The sequence below is a fragment of the Lissotriton helveticus genome, chromosome 5_1 (genome assembly GCF_964261635.1).
Source record: "Lissotriton helveticus chromosome 5_1, aLisHel1.1, whole genome shotgun sequence".
Lineage (NCBI taxonomy): Eukaryota > Metazoa > Chordata > Amphibia > Caudata > Salamandridae > Lissotriton > Lissotriton helveticus.
Genome location: NC_136065.1, coordinates 1,331,481,027 through 1,331,500,778, shown reverse-complemented (window position 1 = coordinate 1,331,500,778; position 19,752 = coordinate 1,331,481,027). Strand labels below are relative to the sequence as shown.

The 19,752-nt window shown below is 47.5% G+C and overlaps 1 protein-coding gene across 10 annotated transcripts in view; it reads left to right on the top strand.

The window, feature by feature from the left end:
- NAV1 (neuron navigator 1) overlaps positions 1 to 19,752 on the top strand; it is a 678,674-nt gene that overhangs the window by 438,236 nt on the left and 220,686 nt on the right. For 2 of the 10 annotated variants that reach the window (XM_078644185.1, XM_078644184.1), the window contains exon 1: positions 12,319 to 12,521. The exons of 6 other annotated variants lie outside the window; for them this stretch is intronic. In XM_078644185.1, coding sequence (XP_078500311.1) covers positions 12,448 to 12,521 — 74 coding nt within the window. In that variant the 5' untranslated portion in view covers positions 12,319 to 12,447. Of the gene's footprint in view, positions 1 to 12,299; positions 12,522 to 19,752 lie in introns of those variants that run through there. 2 more of the 10 variants (XM_078644187.1, XM_078644186.1) reach the window with 2 other exon arrangements.

Below are 19,752 nucleotides of genomic sequence, written 5' to 3'. Positions count from 1 at the left end.
CTGTCGACTGTTTACACTGCTGATTGGACGGCCGTGGGCCTGCGGGCCATGCACACCCCACCTCCATAGGCATGGTGCCAGCAGCTAGTGCGTGCATCCCTAACACTCCTCCCGTGCCCTGCAGCAGCGCGGGCGCATACCTCCCTTCCCCGCCCTAAAGCAGTATACTTCCATTTTATATTGGGGCAAGCAAGAGCGGCTGCTTTCTACTTGGAAACTCCGGGAAATCCTAGAAGGGGCGCAGAGCCAATCTCACGAACCTGGCACATGTCGAACTTCACAAGTCGCAGCAGCCAATCTAAAATGCTGCTCATTTCCCTCAAGCCCAGCTATTCTTTTGTGGATTTTAACAGCTGAAAACGTGCTGCACACTGGTTTGTTTGTGTTTTTTTTTATATAGCTGTGTGGTTATGTTGACTTTGAAATCTTGTCAAACGGGGTGATTTTGACCAGGTCGTGCTCATTTGCTGCGCATTTGAGCAGTTTAGAGTGCACTAAACCGTAGAAAAGGGGCAGATGTAAGTTGAGGACTGGGTAATTTTAATTACGCCATATCCACCAAAGCAATTTTGTGCTGCTCCCGATTACCCAGTTTGTGAAATTCCCATTTTATTAAAATTGTATTATCTTCAAGACTACCACATGAAGAAAACAACCCCACAAATTGTTTTTTTCTGAGCTGAATCAATAATCGAATATCTGTCCAGAATTAATTTACGTAATCCATTAGGTAGTTGTGTATTATTTTTTTCCACAAACTTTTTTTGATGGCTAAATCCCTCACTAATCAAATTTGCTGTAAAATAAGGCCTTTCTGGACTGCATCTGGAGGGGATGCACTACGCAAATGCACTTCCCATAGTTTGCGAGAGGTAATGGCCAGTGAGCAAATTTATAATTTTGTTTTTCGCAAAAAGGAAGCACATACTTTTGAAACAATATCCTTAAAAATAAACTGACTCATTTCCCTACATACTCTCCAAAGAATCGCTAAAAATAAAAACGTTTACCCTTTTCACATGTATTTCAGAATGACTTCCAGTTGCCAATCTTTCCTCTCTCCCATTCCTTCCCTCTTCCCCTCAGCCCTGATCAGCCGCAGGCAGGCCTGGTGAATTCTTCACCTGAGACACCAGGGCATATCCTCAGAGCTTGAGGTTTCAAGGCTGCTTTATTTTCAGCTGTCTTCTAACAGCAACGTTGGAGAACCGTTCAGCCCTACAGAACAGGTACAGCTTTGAACATGCACAACATAAACGTGAAAACGTCCGCTAACCAGGCCCGAAAGCCACACAGACTTGGAAGGACAGTCTGCAACATTTGACGAATAACCATGTGGCTTACTGCAACTCACAAGTGTTGCAGTGCATGCCTAGAGCTCTTTATTACAGCTGTGTGCACATGTCTGGGTGGTGTGTGTGCTGTCATGTGAGTCCGCCAGCCTGCCTACATCCAGCCCGCCCTTGACCCACAGGCCTTGCAAAGTCTCCCATTTCCCCTTCTGTTGCCGGACTTTATTAACCCTTCCCAGGCATGCATTGAATTAGCCCTGGCGTCAGTGCAGGGTGCTGCGTCGCGCGCTCGGCACTGGTGCAGGAGCGGCCTCCATAAATCCTGGCCCTCCTCCAGCACCGAGGGCCCCGCCGACCGCACTCTCCCACGCTGCTCATCATGAAAAGAATTTGAAACGTGAAATACCTGTCGGGTAAGGCGGGGCCCCGCTGTCACTCCAAAAACAACTCTACCAAGAGAGCACCCTGGCCCGCCTCGCCTCTTCCCTCCCATAAAGGGAGACAGAGGGCGAGCTTTACTGGAGGTAGGAGGCAAGCCTTGCGCAATGTCCTGGCGGTGAACCCTGCCATTTATCACCAGAACAATGGACGTGAGCGCTTGGCGCCTCTGGCCTCGCCTGTAATGTTATCTCCTTCCAGAACACCTACGTCCTCGCCCTTTCACCAGTTGACCCTTGGATACCTAAGATCTGCTCAGTAAGCCCAGGGATGAAGCCAGGAACTGAATGGATATGGTGTTTAAAACCAACTCTCTCCCCTGAGCATATTGGATGCACTGCTGGTCGGCCTTAAGGCTACATCGCCATTAACATGCGCATAATCCACACTGGTGCCTCCAGGTTATTCAATGTACAACTTGGGCTATAAAATAGCCCCTCCTATCTCATTAATGGATCGTCTGCAGAGATGTCCGGAACATGGTCCCTTTTAATAATGTATTACTTTTATTTAACTTGCATCTTGGGATTGTGTATGAACAAACACCCAAAGTAGAGACCACCCATTAAAAAACATTTAGTATTTAAAGCTGATTTTAATACATTTTATGAATTGCTCCTCCTATTATGCATTTCTAGTAAAGTGGAATAGAGGAGCGTAGAGTGAAAGGCATAGAATGGCATTGCCTGTAGTGGAGTAGAGTGCTGTAGAGAGGAGTGATGTGGAGTGCAGTAGAGTGATGTGGCTTGGAGGGCCGTGGAGTAGTGTCCTTGAGTTGAGGGTCATAGAGTAGGGAATCGAAGTGTCATGGAGTGGCATAGAGTGGAGGGGCGTAGAGTGGCATTGAGTGTCAGAGTTGAGTGACGTAGTGTGTATGAATGTACAGTGGCATAGCAAAGTGTGGTGTAAAGAGCTGTAGAGTGGTGTGGAGTAAAGGGGCATAGACTGGAGTGGTGCAGAGTGTTATGAAGCAGACTGTCAGAGTGGAGTAAACTGTTGTGTCATATACTGAACTGTCATAGAGTGGAGTAATGTGTCAGAGTGGGAAGGCATTGTGTGGAGTGGCATAATGTGTGGCATGCAGTGAAGTGCTGTAGAGTGGCAAAGAGTGTCATGGAGAGGAGTAGAGTAGCATAAAGTAGTGTCATGGTGTGTTGTGGCGTAGAGGGGTCTAAAGTGAAGTGGCGTAGTGTGTCAGTGTGTCGTAGAGTGGAGTGGTGTGTGGTTGAGTATAGTGGCACAGAATGGACTGACATAGATTGTAGTAGAATAGACTAGAGTGAAGTGGCATAGAGTGAGTGGAGTGTCGTAGAGTGGGGTGGTGTAGAATGGGGTGGAGTAGAGTGGTGCAGAGTGGAGTAGCATAGAATGTAGTGATGTAGAATGGATTACCATAGAGTGTTGTGATGTGTCATGGAGTAGAGTAGAGTCTTGGTTGTAGAGGGGAGTGAATAAAGGGAGTATGTGTGATGTGATAGCACAGTAACATTACAGACAACACATGTTCAATTGTAATAATCATTAAATTTGCACAAACATACAGTTTTACTGATAAAACTATACAGAGCACAAACAATAATGTGTGGGAATGTCATTACCTAGTGTTTGTTTTGATTAGTATTAAAATATTTGTTTCCACAACACTTCAGAATTCCACTCCACTCAATCAACTGTACACAACTCCCTCTATGCCACTCCATGCTGCTGTACACCACTCCATGCCACTCCACTCTCTTCTACTCTAAGCCCTTCCACTCTGACACTCTACTCCCTCTATGACACTCCACAACACTCTATGCCACTTCCTTCTATAAACTCCACTCTATACTACTTAACTGTACAGCAATCTACTCAACTCTATGCCCTCTACTCTACAAAACTCTACTCCACCCTGCGCAACTCCCTCTATGCCACTTCACACTACTTTACTCCACTCTGCACCACTCCACAACACTCTATGCCACTCTGACCATTCTGCCACTCCATGACATTCCAATCCACTCTTCGACACTCTACTCCCTCTATGACATTCGACGACACTGTGACACTCAATTCTGTGACACTCTCCTCCACTCTCTGCCACTCCATTCTACGACAATGTACTCCACTCTATTCAATGACACTGATCCACTGAGCTCAACTCCCACTATTCCACTCCATGCCACGCCACTTTACTCCATTGTATGCCACTCCATTTCAGAATACGCCACTATGGTCCACTCTGACACTCTACCTAACTCTACGACACTCTAATCCAGTTTATGGCCATCCACTCTACAGCTCACCACTCTATGCCCTTCCACTCCACTCTCCACTCCACAACACCCTATGCCATTACTCTATGCCACTCCATAACACTCCACGCCACGCTAAGCCACTACACTCCATGGCACTCTATGCCACTCCACAGCACTCTATGCCACTCCATGATACTCTATGCCACTTCATGACACTCCGCACTCTTCTACATCATAACATTGTAGCCATGTTGAACAGCAACCACATTGGTGTACAATGTGGCTAAAGCACAGTGGCAAAGCCAATAGCTCTTGCATAGGCAAGACCTATTGGCCTTGCCAATACTTGTTTTTCAATGTGTCTTGCCCTTTTGATTAACTGTGTATTTTCCATAGTTTAATGTGTTGTATTTAGCACAATATGTAGGTGACAAGTGCTTTTTAAATGTATTCACTTTTTTTTTTTTTTTTAAGTTCAAATAATTTTTATTAGGGTAAACAGAATGGTCAGTACAAAAAGTAATAGGCAATACAACATTGGCGATAGGAATAATAAGCTAGGATAACATTATTAAATTACATCAAAATAAAACGTGAAGGGGAAAAAGAGGAAAAGGGTAATCAAAAAATAGTAAATGAGGCTTGGGATGAAAGTTGTACACTTGATGAGGCTTTGTATTTTAGGAGACAGTGCAAATACAAGCGAAAAGATAAGTATTAAAGAAAAAGAGGGAACAAAAGGCAATTCATGGGGGTTTCGAGACCTCTTGCTGCGATGGGGGAAGGTGAGATGAGCGTTTGGCGCAAACATCCAAGTAAAGGGTAACAGGAAGCCACAACGCATGCCTTTTCGGGGCCAGGGTGATTGGATAAATAAATGCAGTATCTAATCTATGATTAAAACATACATTGAACCACCAAGCTTTAAACGTAATACCCTCAGAATTCTTCCAGTTAACAGTAACGCCCTCTCTTCTTCACAAAAGGTTCCCTACAACTCCAGACCTTTGTTGGTCTTGCTCCGCCCCCAATGCCACGCTTTTTCACATGCTTTTCCTCTGCCCTCACACGAAAGCATTCTGGATCAAAGTATGGGATCAAATCAATTCTATCTTTCACACCTCTATCCCTTTCTCTATCACTGACATATTCCTCGGTTCACTGTCCTCTTCCTGGACTAAAGTTGAAATGAATGTTCATATTATTGATTTGCTATTAAATGTATTCACTTTTAATTAATCTTATTATTGCCATTTTAGACATGCTACACATAGTACACCAATCGAGGCGAACACAATACCAGAAAGCCGGCCAGTGATACACCAATGAAAAAACCTCTCTCCTCAACAAGCTCCAGCTACAGTGGCATAGCAAGAGGGAGGACGGCACAAGTTTTGAGGGTGGCAGCCTCCCCCTGCTTTTACCTGCCATCTCGGGGCAGCGAGATGGCAATCACCACCCTCGCTCTTCAATCTGCTACAGAGGGGCAGCAAATGTAAAAAATCTCACCAGCTCTCCCTCTCTTTGATGCAGCGTCAACTGGGTGGCAAACACTGGGACCACCATGGGCGTCCAAAGTGCTAGCTACGCCACTGCCCAGCTAACCCTCCCTTGTCTCACACATCGGTCAGACAGTAGACTCGATACAGTGCAAATATATACGAGGCTAAGGTGTCTTCCACACAACCCTTTATATCCTCAGATGATCTAAAGACAAGTATCAGTAGGGGTCCCCAGACAGACCAACATCCACCAGAGTCTGATTCCCACCCCCGGATTCCCAGCACAACCAGTGAGCATGAGGTGTATCTGGACCTCCACTTCATAAGACAAGCATGTCCCTACTCTCTCCCAATACCACCTCACCAGGGGGCATCCCCATATTGTGTGAAGACGGGTACCCCTGTAACCATACTCCCTTAAACAGAGATCGGAGTCACTTCACCCCATTTTTTGTAATCTATCCCTCTTGAAGTATCCCTGTTTGGTAGTTTTAACTGTACCAAATGGAAACCCACCTCAATCACCACCTCCAACAGGTAACAGCAGGCCTCCTCTCATGCCTCATCCTCCATTCTCCCCATGCCTCTCTCCCATCTATCCCTAAGGGAGGCCAAGACAGGGAAACTATGAGCTAGGAGTGTGGTATACACAAATTATATGGCATGTATATGGAAGGGGGAGTCAACAAATGCTCTATATTCCAGGGGTGATCTTTCAGATTTCTTTTAACCACACCTCTCTTGATACTGCTACCACAATCATGTATGTTCCAGAAGAGGACTTGCAGGCTGCCAGTTCCTGAACCATGGGGGTCCAGTCCCACTACCCCTTGTGTTTTGCTTGTAGCCATTCAACACCTGCCCACCCAGAGTATTGCCACCATAGCCACTATCTGGTATTAATACAACCCCAACTCCCAACAATAACCACCCACATCCTCACATGGTGAGTTTGACACTACCCACCAACCCCAATGCTCGAGGTGCCTGTTGGCCCAACCCCGCACATGTACTTGCTGAGGCAACCTGTCCAGGAAGTTAAGAACTAGGAAAACTGCAGACTGGCCTCGGCCCGCAACACCCAGTGACAGGTCAATCAATCAAGTTGGCCGTCATGAGGGTAACCACTGGCAGCCCACCTCCTCTGGTTCATCCCCCGTAGCGTAGGGCTCCCCTCCCGTTGTATCTCTGTCAACATCCAGTGCCGACCACCAATTGCCTGCCGACCGGGCCTGACCACCCTTGCCCTTTCTGTCTCTGCTTGTGTTTTTGTGAGGTAGATCCAGGTCTACGCAGCTGCCCCATCACGGTCTGTGAGTCAACCAGCCCTCCTTGCCATCGCCAACAGGGAGGACCGTCAATGAACACCCTCCTTCCAGGTCCAAGTATCCACCGCCATCCCAAAGAAACGTGAGCCCTCCTGATCTGTGATGCGGAGCTTGGCAGGGAACCGTAACACATATTTAAGGTGCAGGTTCCTCAGTTCTCGCTTAACCTCTGTAAGACTCTCTCTGCTTTTGAGCCTTCGTTCTGCAATCCAGATAAATGTTTAACGAAACACCCTCCAACTGCCAAGTCCTGGCCTCCTGCAAGATATGATGGCGGTCAAAAACATTCAGGAGCCATGCCACAATTGCCCTCTGGGGTAAGATGGGGAGCCTGTGGGGAGGACGTGTCTGGCACCCTATGGGCCCCAATTTCCACAATAAGCAGCTTTGATAGTTGTCCCTCCAGTACCACTGAGCCTAACCTGTCCTCAATATATATCTATATATCTTGGTCGACAGATCCTCCGCCTCCTCTGGGACTTCCAATAGTCAGATATTATTATGGCAGGAGCGGCCCTGCATTTCATCTAGTTTCACAACTATGGTACTATTGTACACCACCAGCTTCTTGAGGCAGTCCTTGGTTTCCCCTACCATTGACCAAAACTGTTAGAGGGTGCATTCTGCTGCCAATACTTTCTGCACCAGTTTCTTGGGGCCAGCCTGCAAAAACTCCACCTCCTGAGTTAATGTGTATATTTTGAGTTCGAGAGGTCCTAGCATCCTGGATAGCTGCCAGAATTGCTGCAGTATGGCCCCCCAAATTCTGGTCCGCAGCCTTCGAGGGACAACTGCCTGTGTTTCCCTGTAGTTGTTTGGGCTCCTGCTAATTCTCCTGTGTTGCTGCCTTCTTGTGGTCCATTTTCCGGGTACAGCTCTCCCTGCTTTATGCACCTTAGACCAGGGTGGACCTCCTGATTGGGTACCACGGTCGCCCCTGGTGCTGACTTTGGGGCCCAGGGCCTTTCATGCCACACAATCTGTCCTGCTCCTCCATGACCATGTTAGAGGAGGCTGCCATGCAGCTGGACCACTGCATCCCCTCCTCCCAGGAGCCCATGCCATCACAGCTGGCTCCCTGGCCACAGGCCCCAGGGAGGCAACTAAGGGGAGCGCACACCAGCCCCCTGCGAGGCACCCCAATCACCACCACAAGGAATGAACACACCAACCTACCCCCCTCCTATCCACTCACCAGAAACTTCGCTATCAGCAGTGATAGGACTCCAGGTCCCTCATGCGGAAGTAATACTCAAGTGCCCAAGACCACTCTGCCTCTGTTCTTGCTGGGCATTCAGGGGCACCCAAAGCTCAGGTGGCTGTCACTGCTGAGCCTCATCCGTCCGTTGAGCCCTCCGGCCATGGCTGATGTTGGCAGGCCACGCTCGAAGGGCCGATAGCCTTGCACCCCATGGCTGCACCTCCACTGTCTACAGACCCCAGCAGAACACTTTCCTCACATCCTTGGGCCTCCTCCTATGCCACTACTCTGCAGCCTGCCGCCATCTTGTCGATCCAGGCGCAAACCCACCCGCATTACTCTCCGGGCATGGGAAATGTTCCCCAGGTGGAGAAAACAGCTTTCCCAGCCCCTCCAGGACACAGGCACCCACGACAACTTTGGGGTCTTGTGCCCTTGCGGCAGCCACCCGGCCTAGGAAGAAATGCATCTGTGGGGTGCCGGAGCTCAATGGTAACCCGACCAGGTCCATGCAGCTCCAAGCCAAGCCCTCCCGAAAAGTGTGGTTGTTGGGCTGGCACACCCAACTCTGGGCCTCATTTATGAGGCCTTGCGTCAGTTTTGCGTTTCCGATGGGTCACTTTTTGTGACGCATAGGCGGCGTAATACATGCCTCCTGTTGGGCACTATTTACAAAGTGATGCATCTAAGCAGATGCGTCACTTTGTAAACCCCTGCACTACATTATACCTGCGTCAGGTATAATGTATGCCGGGAGGGGCGTTCCCCCGCAAAAAGCCTTGTAGAAGTGACTCAATGAAATCTGAGATTTCACTGCGTCACTTCTAGGATGCTGTTACGTCAAAATGTTGTGCCTGCCTCGCAGCAGGGGTAAGTTTGCCTCATGTGAAAGGATGTATTGCTGGAGTTGCATCACTTTTGTGACACACTCCAGCAATGCGTCACTTTTGCCCTTACAGATACGTCAAAAATACTGACGTATCTGTAACTCCTTGCATCATACATTAAATATGACGCATCCGGTATGTCGCAAGGAGTGCACACTTAGAAGTGACGCATCGCTGCTTTCACGCAGCGATGTGTCATTTCTCATAAATGAGGCCCTCGGTCTTTGATTCTACCAAGATTGATTAATTAAACTGAGTAGCATGTTCTTTAAGCCTCTAATAAAAGGAAAAAATGTTACACTAAGTGCCATGTAGAAAAAAACTTTTTGTTGGTCCTAATATACCCATGGTTGTTGGTCTTTATATACCCATCGTAGTTGCCAAATAGTGAGGAGTATACCTAATACCAACAACTTTCCACTGAATGTTGTATGGCAGCCAGTCTAGTGATCTAAGTGCAGACAGTGATGTTTCAGGAGTCTTGCTGACCAGTCCTGCTGGCAGTGGAATCTACCCAGCTGGGCAAACACAAGGAGATTCTGGACGGAGTGCTGAAACTTTTCAGACAGTCACCCCCAGTCACAGATCTGGGTTGAACCCATCATCATTCTTTAGCTCACTTTGCCACCTCAGTTCAGACCCAGCCATATGCAAATCAGTCTTGACCCTGTACCTCGTGGGAATAGTCCAGCCTGCACTGCCAAGCCAGGTCTTCCCTGAACCGGAAACAAGCATCCTGGGACCGGTTTCTAGGGAACACCCTTAAACAGCCAGGCTAGCTTCAATCCAGTGGCAAAGTGAGCAAGGGACCCACGTCTGGGCATACCTTGCCAGCAGGGTTCATCAAAGGTCAGGTGTAGGTTATTGACAGACTCATTAATCTGTTGGCACTGTTGGGCGTAGTCTTCACTGTTGCTGGCATTACTGACTTTCTGCAGAAAAGCCAGGTATTTAAGAATGGATTTTCTCCATTTTATTTGGAAATAATGTGCTTATATTAATACATGTACCTGAAGTGTCTGGCATTAGATCATATACAGGTATATACATTAGTTTCTAGCTTAATGTGTTGGTCTGACCAAGGACCTACCAATTCTTGATAAAGAGATATCTGCCAAGTTGCATCACCTCCTTGTGACTTCAGAGGCCAGTCCTGTCCCATTAACCAACAGAATTGCATGTTCTACGTCGTAGATGTCTGTTCTTAAAGTAGTTAGATTGTAAGTATCACAATGAGAATAGATATTGGCTAAAAGAACAAACAGGGCTTACTGAAGGCTTTGCACATGACATGTGGCCACCTGGCAGGATGTTCTTCCTTGGTGAAAGGTTCCCAGGTTGTCCAATGTCGAGTGTTACCCTCTTGAATTTGATGCCCTCAGTTACAGCCATAAAGTAGCCTTGGTCCGGCTAAGAGGAAACCTTGAAAATGGCCTTCTGCTCTGAGAGGATGGGTACTAAGCAAACCCTTTGAAAGAAGGTCCTGAGTTGCTGGAGCACTGTCCAGACCCCTCCCATCAGAATAAATACTGTCTTCATTGGTTCAGTGATCTGAAGATGTATGCCTTACAAGCCTACATGGGGCTTCATGGATATTGGAGTTGTGTGCAGACACTTCCTACCCCAGCTAGTAACCAAGCAGGAAAGCTTCTAGTGGGACCTATTTCTGCCCTGCCTGTTGAAGAGCTTATCAGTGGCCCACAAGCCTCTTAGTGCAGGCAGGACTTTAGTAACCATCACCAGGACCCACATGCCTAACACAGCCATGAAACCGTGATGCCAAAAGTAGTTGAGCAGCAAAAATTGCCGTTAAGGAGCAAATCAGCGAGAGCAAGAAAGTGTTTACAAAGTAAATTTAATATCCTGAAGCAGTGATGCTTTCCTGCGAAATGCCTCCCCTGCACCAACACCACTTCTAACTGATCCCTGGGTTTGGGCTTTCGCAGTAATTTTGCATCAACACTAGGTGGCGCCCTAAGGCTGCTACTTTACCTGGCCCTTTAAGTACTAGCCCTGCGGCACAGGTGATATTGAAAAACATTCCTAGCTATGTAAAATGCAAGTGAGTTGTATTATTGGAACCATAATTACAGAGGACTCATGAGTTTCAGATGTCTTCTTCTTAAATGCTCTCCTTTCTTAATGTCAAACCCTTTCATTTGAAAGGAATTCCTGTTATGAGTAGTTATATTTTATATTTTAACTGACAACAAACGCTCCATTGCCTCATCTGAGTGAGTCTTGACTGCTTGACCATAACTACTACTGAAGAGACACTTGAACCAGGGATATCCCTGGCAACCTTTGAGCAGAGGAATCCTATCATGTGCAGCTGCTAGTGAAACTTATAGCTCTTCACAGGCCACAGGACTATACAGAATGAATACAATTGAAGTATTGACAACGCTGGACTGCTCATAGTTGTTTCAACACAGGAGACTTGCAGCATTTTGCAGTGTAGGGTTTGGTCGTGATTGACTCCCAAATATGCTGGGCAATTGGTTAAAATATCCCAGAGCCCTGTACTCCCTTTATTACTGTATCTTTGGGTATTTTATGCTGCCAAATATTCTTCCTAGGCCCAGATGAAATTTAAATTCCATCATTGCAATCTGACTCATAGCAGTAATTTCACATTATGCTAGTTACACCAAATTCCTGAAATTATGCCATCTCCCGTCTCGGTTTACAGCACCATTCTAGCATGGGAGTGAGTGAACTATGGGAACAACCAAAATTCAGATAGCTGTTCGCTTCACTTGTGTTTTTGAAGTTTTTTTTTTGCGCAGAATGCATCCTTATGCCAAAATTTGACGCGAGAATGCATTTCACTGTAAATTATAATTCTAAGTGACAGATTTGCATTTCGCATAATTCCTCGTAATTTTCATAAACTTCTGTGAGCGCAAACTACACCAGTTTTGCATATCCCTAAATTTCCAGGAGGAGGATATCTTTTCTTTTTCGCTCAGATGTGGAAAGTCTGTGATTTTCACGACCAACAATCTGAAGTAGTACAACCCTTTTGCCTGGAAAGTAAGTCCTGCCAACTAGCTCACAACAGTTTGTAAGCGCTACATTTAAATTGGAACCCGAAAACTAGAAGAATTCGCAAGGATCACCGGGACTGGATGAAGCCCCTCCCACCTAGCATTGTAGAGCTTGAATAATGTCTCTTACTGAAACCGGTACCTGCCCGGTTCCCCCAGGAGGGGCTTTTTGAATAATAATAAGTAGAAGGAGCCTGGCCCAGGTCCATCTCTCCCAGCTGTGGTTAAAGGTACAGGCCTCCCCTGCCTGCCGCCTGCTGCCTGCTGCTGCGGGGATGGGGCTGTGCCTTTAAGCACAGCTGGAGCCGGCAGCGGTGTGCACAGAAGGGGGCGGGCCTGCGGGGACACTCTCCCCGCCCATCCCTCAGCAGGCTCCAGGCTTTCTTCCTCTCAAACGGATCTCTGCTGAGACCGAGGGGTGTGAGCGGCGCGGGGCTGCGGGGACGGCCGCGCATGGAAGTGTCTGCGCCCTGAGGACCGCGCAGCGAGGCGGGGGCTCGGCCGCGGGGGCCATGAGCATCCTGCCCGTGAGGATGCTGCAGCCCCCCAGAGCCAGGGCCGAGCGCATCGTGAACTTCAGCAGCAGGTAGGGAGAGCCGGACGCATTTCTAGCGGACACCCGCCCCAGGTGTTACTGCTCAGGAGGAAATGCACCCACGTGACATAATTGTGATTTTTAATGTGTCTCTTGCCAATCTGTTTTGCGCATGGCTATGATGACAAAATTGCTTGTTTTGACCCCTATTTTTCACAGTGCTCCGTTTTGGATATAATGTGCGAGTGATCTGGTAAACCTCAGGTAGGCGGGGCTTCTGATCCAAATTTTCAATTTTCACCGCTCATATGTTGATAATTATTGAGGAACGGAGCTGGGGGCAATCAACGGGCCTCCCTGCGTTGTTTTACCCCTTAAATCTGTTAGCAAATTTGCACGCTCTCCCTTCTCAATGGGCTAGAGCGCTTCGAAGCTAGGTGTGTGCGTAGTGCTTGTTCCAGGTAACCTTCCCGGGACGTAAAGGAGGGGGCGAGGGTGGGCGCGGGGCGGTGGGGAGGATGTCAGACCCTGTTAATTGGAAGGGGCTGTGCAGCCCGAGCCCTGGCAGCTTTCGTGCCACCCCACCAGTGCCACACCCCCGGCCCTCTGCTGAGATGCAGGCTGCCAGGGACCAGATCTGCCAGCACGAGCGCCAGCTCACCCTCCGCGATGCCCATCTCCTCCCTGCTGTGCCCTGCAGCCCGTGCCTGGGCACCACGCCCACCTCCTGCGGCCCTGGGAGCGCGGAGCGTGCCGTTCTGCTGTGCCCGGGCCCTGTGCGGTGCATGGCTCTGGCGGGGGCTGCACCCCCTGGACTCGCAGCCTCGGTCTTGGGAACCCACTCTCTTCCAGGCTACGCTCCCAGCATGCACCTCGGGTCACAGCGGGGTTATCTGTGACGCTTGGGGCACTATGGACATCTAAGGGCACTCGCGGGGACACTGTCAATACTCGGTGTGTTTGGTGTCAGTTGTATTTATCTGAGTAGGATTTCAGCGCTATCGTAGCGCCATCAGTGTTGGGGAGACCCCTGACAATCCTGAGGTCGAGCATCCCTTTAAGTAGGTCCGCTCCTTTAATGCGTGTGCACATCGCTCCCCGCTCACTGTGACACAGCAACCACCAATGGAGAACAGCAGCCCACATCTCCTCTCAATAAATCCATCTGTAATAAAGAACGGCACAGCAGTGTGTGTAGGAGACTGGGAGGGAGACCGCACCCCCCCTCTTTCCCTCGCTCCCCCCATGTCTCGCGCCTCCGCGCGCGTGCCTCTGTTTGCATGAACTGCTCTCTGCATGTATTGAATTTGGGGCTGTACTGCTGCAGTCATCATCGCTGGGTTGTCCTGGGTACATAGTCCTACATCGCTTTGTTCTGCTCTCCGCACGGATTCCTGAGCGCTTTGAACATCTGCTGGCTCGCGTTTTCTTGTACCATAAATCATTGCTAGATGCATTATCCCACCAAAATGCCCCGGATTCGTTTTCTTATATTTAAATTGCTTAAAAAGATGCTTGATCGCGCCGACAGTCTGCGGAAGAATGTGTTTTTGTCACCGGTGATGCATTTTTATTGAATGAGGGAGTTTGTGTTATTTTGGATGTCGGGGAATCATAGGATGGGTTTAGGGGGGCTTCCTGTGAATTACTGCCTGGACAGCACTGGGACAGGTAGAGGAACACGGTTAATGGGTGCAGGTATAGAAAGACAGGTAACCCGGGCAAGTATAAGACGATGGGTAAACCGGGCAGATATAGGAAGAGGTAACCAGGGCAGGTTTGGGAAGAGGTAACCAGGGAAGGTTTGGGAAGAGGTAACCAGGGCAGGTATAGGAAGACTGGCAACCAGGGCAGGTTTGGGAAGAGGTAACCAGGGTAGGTATAGGAAAGTAACCAGACCAGGTATAGGAAAGTAACCAGGCCAGGTTTAGGAAAGTAACCAGGCCAGGTTAAGGAAGACAGGTAACCAGGGCACGTTTAGGAAGAGGTAATCAGGGCAGGTTTAGGAAGACAGGTAACCAGGGCAGGTAAAGGATGACTGGTAACCCAGGCAGGTATAAGAAGACTGGTAACCTGAGCAGGTATAAGATGACGGGTAACCAAAGCATGTATAAGATGACGGGTAACCCGGGCAGGTATAAGATGACTAGTAACCCGGGCAGGTATAAGAAGAAGGGTAAACCGGGCAGGTTTAGGAAGACAGGTAACTAGGGCAGGTTTAGGAAGAGGTAATCCGGGCAGGTATAGGAAGAGGTAACCTGGGCAGGTAAAGGAAGACTGGTAATGAGGGCAGGTATATATGAAGACGGGGAACCACAGCAGATATAGGAAGACAAGTAACAGGGGAAAGTATATGAAGACAGGTAACTTGGTCCAGGTATGTCTAGGCAGTTAACGGCTGCGGATATAGAAGGTTAGGTAACAAAGAGCAGATATAGGAAGGTGGGTAACAAGGCACGGGTATAGAAAGACTGCTGTAATAAAGTATGTATAGTGACAGGGGTGCAACTAGCCCTGAACTTCGGTGGGGAGGCTAACACTCACAGCCAGGGCTGGCCCTAGCACTGGTCGCACACAGTGCAACAGTCCATTTTTGGTTCCCCCTACCCCATTTCCTCCTTCTCCGTGAATTCCCTCACTACCACTTACCAACAATGCGCCTCATCTCTCTATGCCACCTTTCTGACAAACATTTCATTTTTTTATAGCACTACTCATAGTTTAGTCACACTGAGTTCTGTGGTCCGGATGGTACACGTTCTGTGTGGGTGGCAGGAATACCAATGTGAGTGGATGGTGAGTGATACAACAATATGAGAGTAGGGTAAGAGAAGTGACTGCAGGGTGAGTGAGGTGTCATACGAATTTGGGTGTGAATGAATACATGGCTAGTGATGGGCTTGTTTGCGTGAGATTGCAGATTGAGCAGTGAGGGGGACCAGTGAGTGAAGTGTCACATGAGTGCAGGATGAGTAGTGTGCTCGTGTGACTGTAGGGGGGGTACAGGGTGAGTGCAGGGGGAGCAGGAGAATGGTGCGAGTGCATGGTGATCAGTGTGAGTGCATTGTGATTGCTGTAAGTGTAAGTGTAGGGCGAGCGTGAAAGTGAAGGGCAAGAATGAGGAGTGAGTTGTCAGAATGCAGGGTGCATTCCCAGACACTTGAAGTAACTCCGCTATTGACGGCAGAAGATATAAGTTAAATTAATGCTATTATGGCATTAATCGGGATCGAGGGTGGAGGAAATAATGTGCTGATCCTGCAACAAACTTCCAGTCTTATGATTAGGGTTGCCACCTCATTATTTTGATGTCACAGACAGTACAAAAATAAGTAGTCACCTAAAGCCCTATTTTCAGCACTTATTTGTGTATACTTGGAACAGCAATATAACTAGGAAGCACTTTTAATTGTGTTCTAGGACTACCTGAATGATTTATGGCTAATTAAAGGGAACAAAGAGAGAAAAGTCACATTACAATGCCTACTTTTTTATGTATCTTTTTATTTAAAAAGAGTTTTATATAGCGCTGGCTAGACCCGAAGGTATCGGAGCGCTTCACATGCGAATCAACAATGTAACAGAACAAGTTCAACAAATTACACAATACATCAGAAAATAAGCAATACAATTAGGAGGGGAAAGAAAGGACAGAGAGAAGTAGTGGAGGGGGCAGGGGAGGTGATAAAGGGATACGAAAGGGAGACGAAAAGAAGTCTGTCTAAAGACGACTGGGTAGGTGACGACCAAGGAGGGAATCCATGGCCCATCTCCTCTATAGCTAAACCAGGTAGCTCCATCGGGCGTCAGATAAAATAGTTCAGTCTCAATACATTGAGAGAGGAGAGAAGGAGAGACATAAAATAGGGGGAGGATGTCAAGACAAGGTCTTTGCAGGCTCTTTAAACACGTGGCTGGCTTTTTTTTATTTTGGCAACCCTACTTTATATTTCTTTTCATGAAATGCATTCTCACACTATAGCAGCAAATGTAAAATGCAAATGTGAGGAATAGGCAGAGTATGGGCCCAGGGGGTACTGGAACCAGAAAAAAAACTAAGCCTTGGTAACCAGTTAACAAAAGAATGTAAATATGCAAATGGTCTTTAAAGACCTGTGCTGGAGATAAGACTCCATACACTGCCCAGGCAAGCCCACAGCTGCTCGAGCTGCAGCAGCCCAGGCTGAGACACAGAACGGGTTGGGGCTGAAGCCCTTTTAACCCTATGGGTGTTGCGCACCTATATAGGTATACGGGTAAACTAGCACAGGTATAGAAAGGTGGGTATAGGAAGAGAGGTATCCTGAGCAGGCATTGGAGGATGGGTATATGGAACAGACGTAGGCAGACAGGCAATCCACAGCTGGTGTAGTTAAATAGTAGCCTTTAGCAGACATGGGCAGACAGTTAATATAGAGCATATACAGGAAGATGCATGAAACATGACAGGAATATGAACTTGGCTAATTTGGAAAAGGTATAGGAAATTGAGTAATTTAATTGTTTGCAGGAAGACTGGTCAACGGAGCTGGTATAGGAACACATTTATCCCACGGATTGTCCTAGAAGACATGTAAACAAAAGAAGGCGTATGAAGACTGATACCTGAGCAGGTATAGGAAGGCTAATAAATTGGAATATCTAGAGTGTGGACAGCATGTGTTTCAACTTTGCAAAGTGAGTGTGTGTGTGTGTGTGTGTGTGTGGGGGGGGGAGGGGTTTCTCTCAAATTGTGTTAGCAACAAAATTGAATTTTCTTTTATTTTTTTGGGGTGATAGATAGTATAGTCCCTTATTTCACATAATATTTTCTTTAAACATTTTCCTATTTTAAGAAAATAACTTTCTTTAAGCCAACTAACCCAGAATAAAAGAAATACAAAAAACACTTAATAATTGGCATGTAATATGGTGCTATATTACCACCCCAAATATCTGGTGGCATTTCTGAACAACTCTGCCTTGAGCCTCGTTGGTTGTGATGTCTGTAAAACCCTGCAATGACAATACTGGACAATATTACACCAGTGCTTAATTTGAGCCAGTGGTTGCCGATCGGGCCCACCACCACTCCTTTTTGGAAACCTGCGCTTATTTTTCCTCATTGGCTATTGACCTAAAGCAAGAGAGGTAACGCACACCATGAAAAAAATACAAAAACAGGCACAAAGGGAGAAAGTAGAGCCCAGAAAGAGTGAGATAAAGGGGGGCAGGGCAGGGACTGGTGGTGGATTGAAGAAGCCTGGGAGGAATTGAAAACTATGCAGTCGTAGTATTATTATGAGCGATGATTTTTAATAGCCTGCCGGCGCAGAGCCTTGGTAACCGGCACTCATTATTTTACCAAATAAACACTATATTATACCACGGTTACCTGTTGCGTATCCTCCATATATAAGTAACAGTGGGAAAACCAGGCTCGTCTACTAAATTAAAACACACAAAAAACCTGACACTACTAATAAGCCGTTCTAAGTTGGAATTTCGATGTCCTGAACCCAGTGTATGTGCAGGCCAGTAGCAACCACTTGTAAACACTGGGCAACTTGAATTTCTTTCAGGGGTACTGATTAATAAAGTAGTAAAGAAAGATCTGAGGCAAAACATGCAATAAAGTTGAAGTGTGTGGAGAAGAAATGTGAGTATCTTTGCGGGGGAACCTGAGCCCATGTTTGGACGTGTAACACCAAGGGATGAAGTGTCAACTTTGGGAGTTCCCAATAATGTATCCATCATTACATCAAGCTGCAGGGGAAATATAAGAATTTAGCAATGACCTCAGTCTCCCGGGTCTAAAACACAAAGGGGCGAGTGAGATTTAAGATGGAACGCACTTAAGGGGAGGCAGGGGGCGCAGTGTGCGAGAACTGTCAGCTCGCATCTGACTGTCAATCCCCTTGCCCCCTCCCCCCTGCGGCTAAGCCCCTATTGAGTCCGAGGATGTTATTTTTCGGTGGAAGCGCAGGGCCCCTTTCAGACACTGATCTCAGTTCCTCCCAGCGACAAAGGCGGCATTGTCTGCGGGCGGCTCACGTGCGCTCCTTGCTAGTCACTTGTCTTTTTATTGACCCGGGCCTCGGGGTGTGCGGTCTCCTTGAAGCGGCTGGGGGTGGAGGGGAGGGGCGGGGGACCTCCTGGGTGAGCTAGACCTCACTGCTGTCAGGGATGTGACTTCAGTGCAGGCAGCAACAGAGCGCTAAATATTCCCGATGGCAGTCTGAATCTCCTGTCCTGTACCGGCCAGGTTTGTTTTGCTTTGCATTCTGGTACTCGGAGTCCTGTTTGTTTATTCCATGATCAATTCAGGATACAAGGAAACCTCATCGTCTCGGTGTTCCTGGGGCATTGACTTTGGAAACTTGAGGGTTCTGTGCCAGCTCAAGTGCGCTGTTGGGAGAGACACATGATGGCATTGGCGGTTCCAGGCCAAAGGGAAATGGATTCTCTTATGTTGTACACTTCTTTCTAAACGTTGGTATGTATTTGGACCTGAGATGTATGAGTCTGTTTTTCAATAAGCGAAATTTGTTGAGAAACAGAATCACGAAAGGCCCTGGTTTTCACAACCCTCCATCGCTCTCAGAGGAGCAAATGATTGGTTATTCCCCGAAAGCAGACCTGAGGCCTGCACCTGTAAAACTAGGGTGACCAGAATTTTAAAGCCAAAAACAGGGACATTTCACAAAAATAGGACTGCAATTTTACTGTAAGCGATGAGAGCGGTCCTCAGCAGAGAATTACTGAACAGGCAGTAAGGACAAACATAACATATCATTTTTAAACCCAGTAGGTTGCCTGTTAATTAAATTACTTTTTTGAAACAAGTGCTAACTTTCCCTGCTTTGTAAAACATAAAAAAACATCTCCCACCGTTTTTAGTCGCCCCTCTCTAAAAACCAGGACATGAGCTAAATTTCTTGAAATTTTCTGGGACAGCTGTTTAAAAACGGGGACCGTCCTGGCAAAACGGGGACGCCTGGTCACCCTATGTAAAACGGATGAAACGTACATGTAGAGATGGACCTGCACCTTAGGCAGCCTGGGTAGGCTAAAGCATTTGTATTCCAAGACCACAGGGCTGCAGTCGGAGACCTCATAGGTATCCGGAGTTCTAATCCTTCTATAGAATCCTTTTCTTGATGCCGGTTTTCCGAGGGCAACAAGAGCTGTTGTGTGAGGCCTGAACTTGCAAGAGCTGTGCAGCGTGAAGGGTTTTTGAAGCTCGAGGCTGAAGGCTGGCCTGGCTGTCGAATGGACTGATGTGAACTATACTTGAATATAT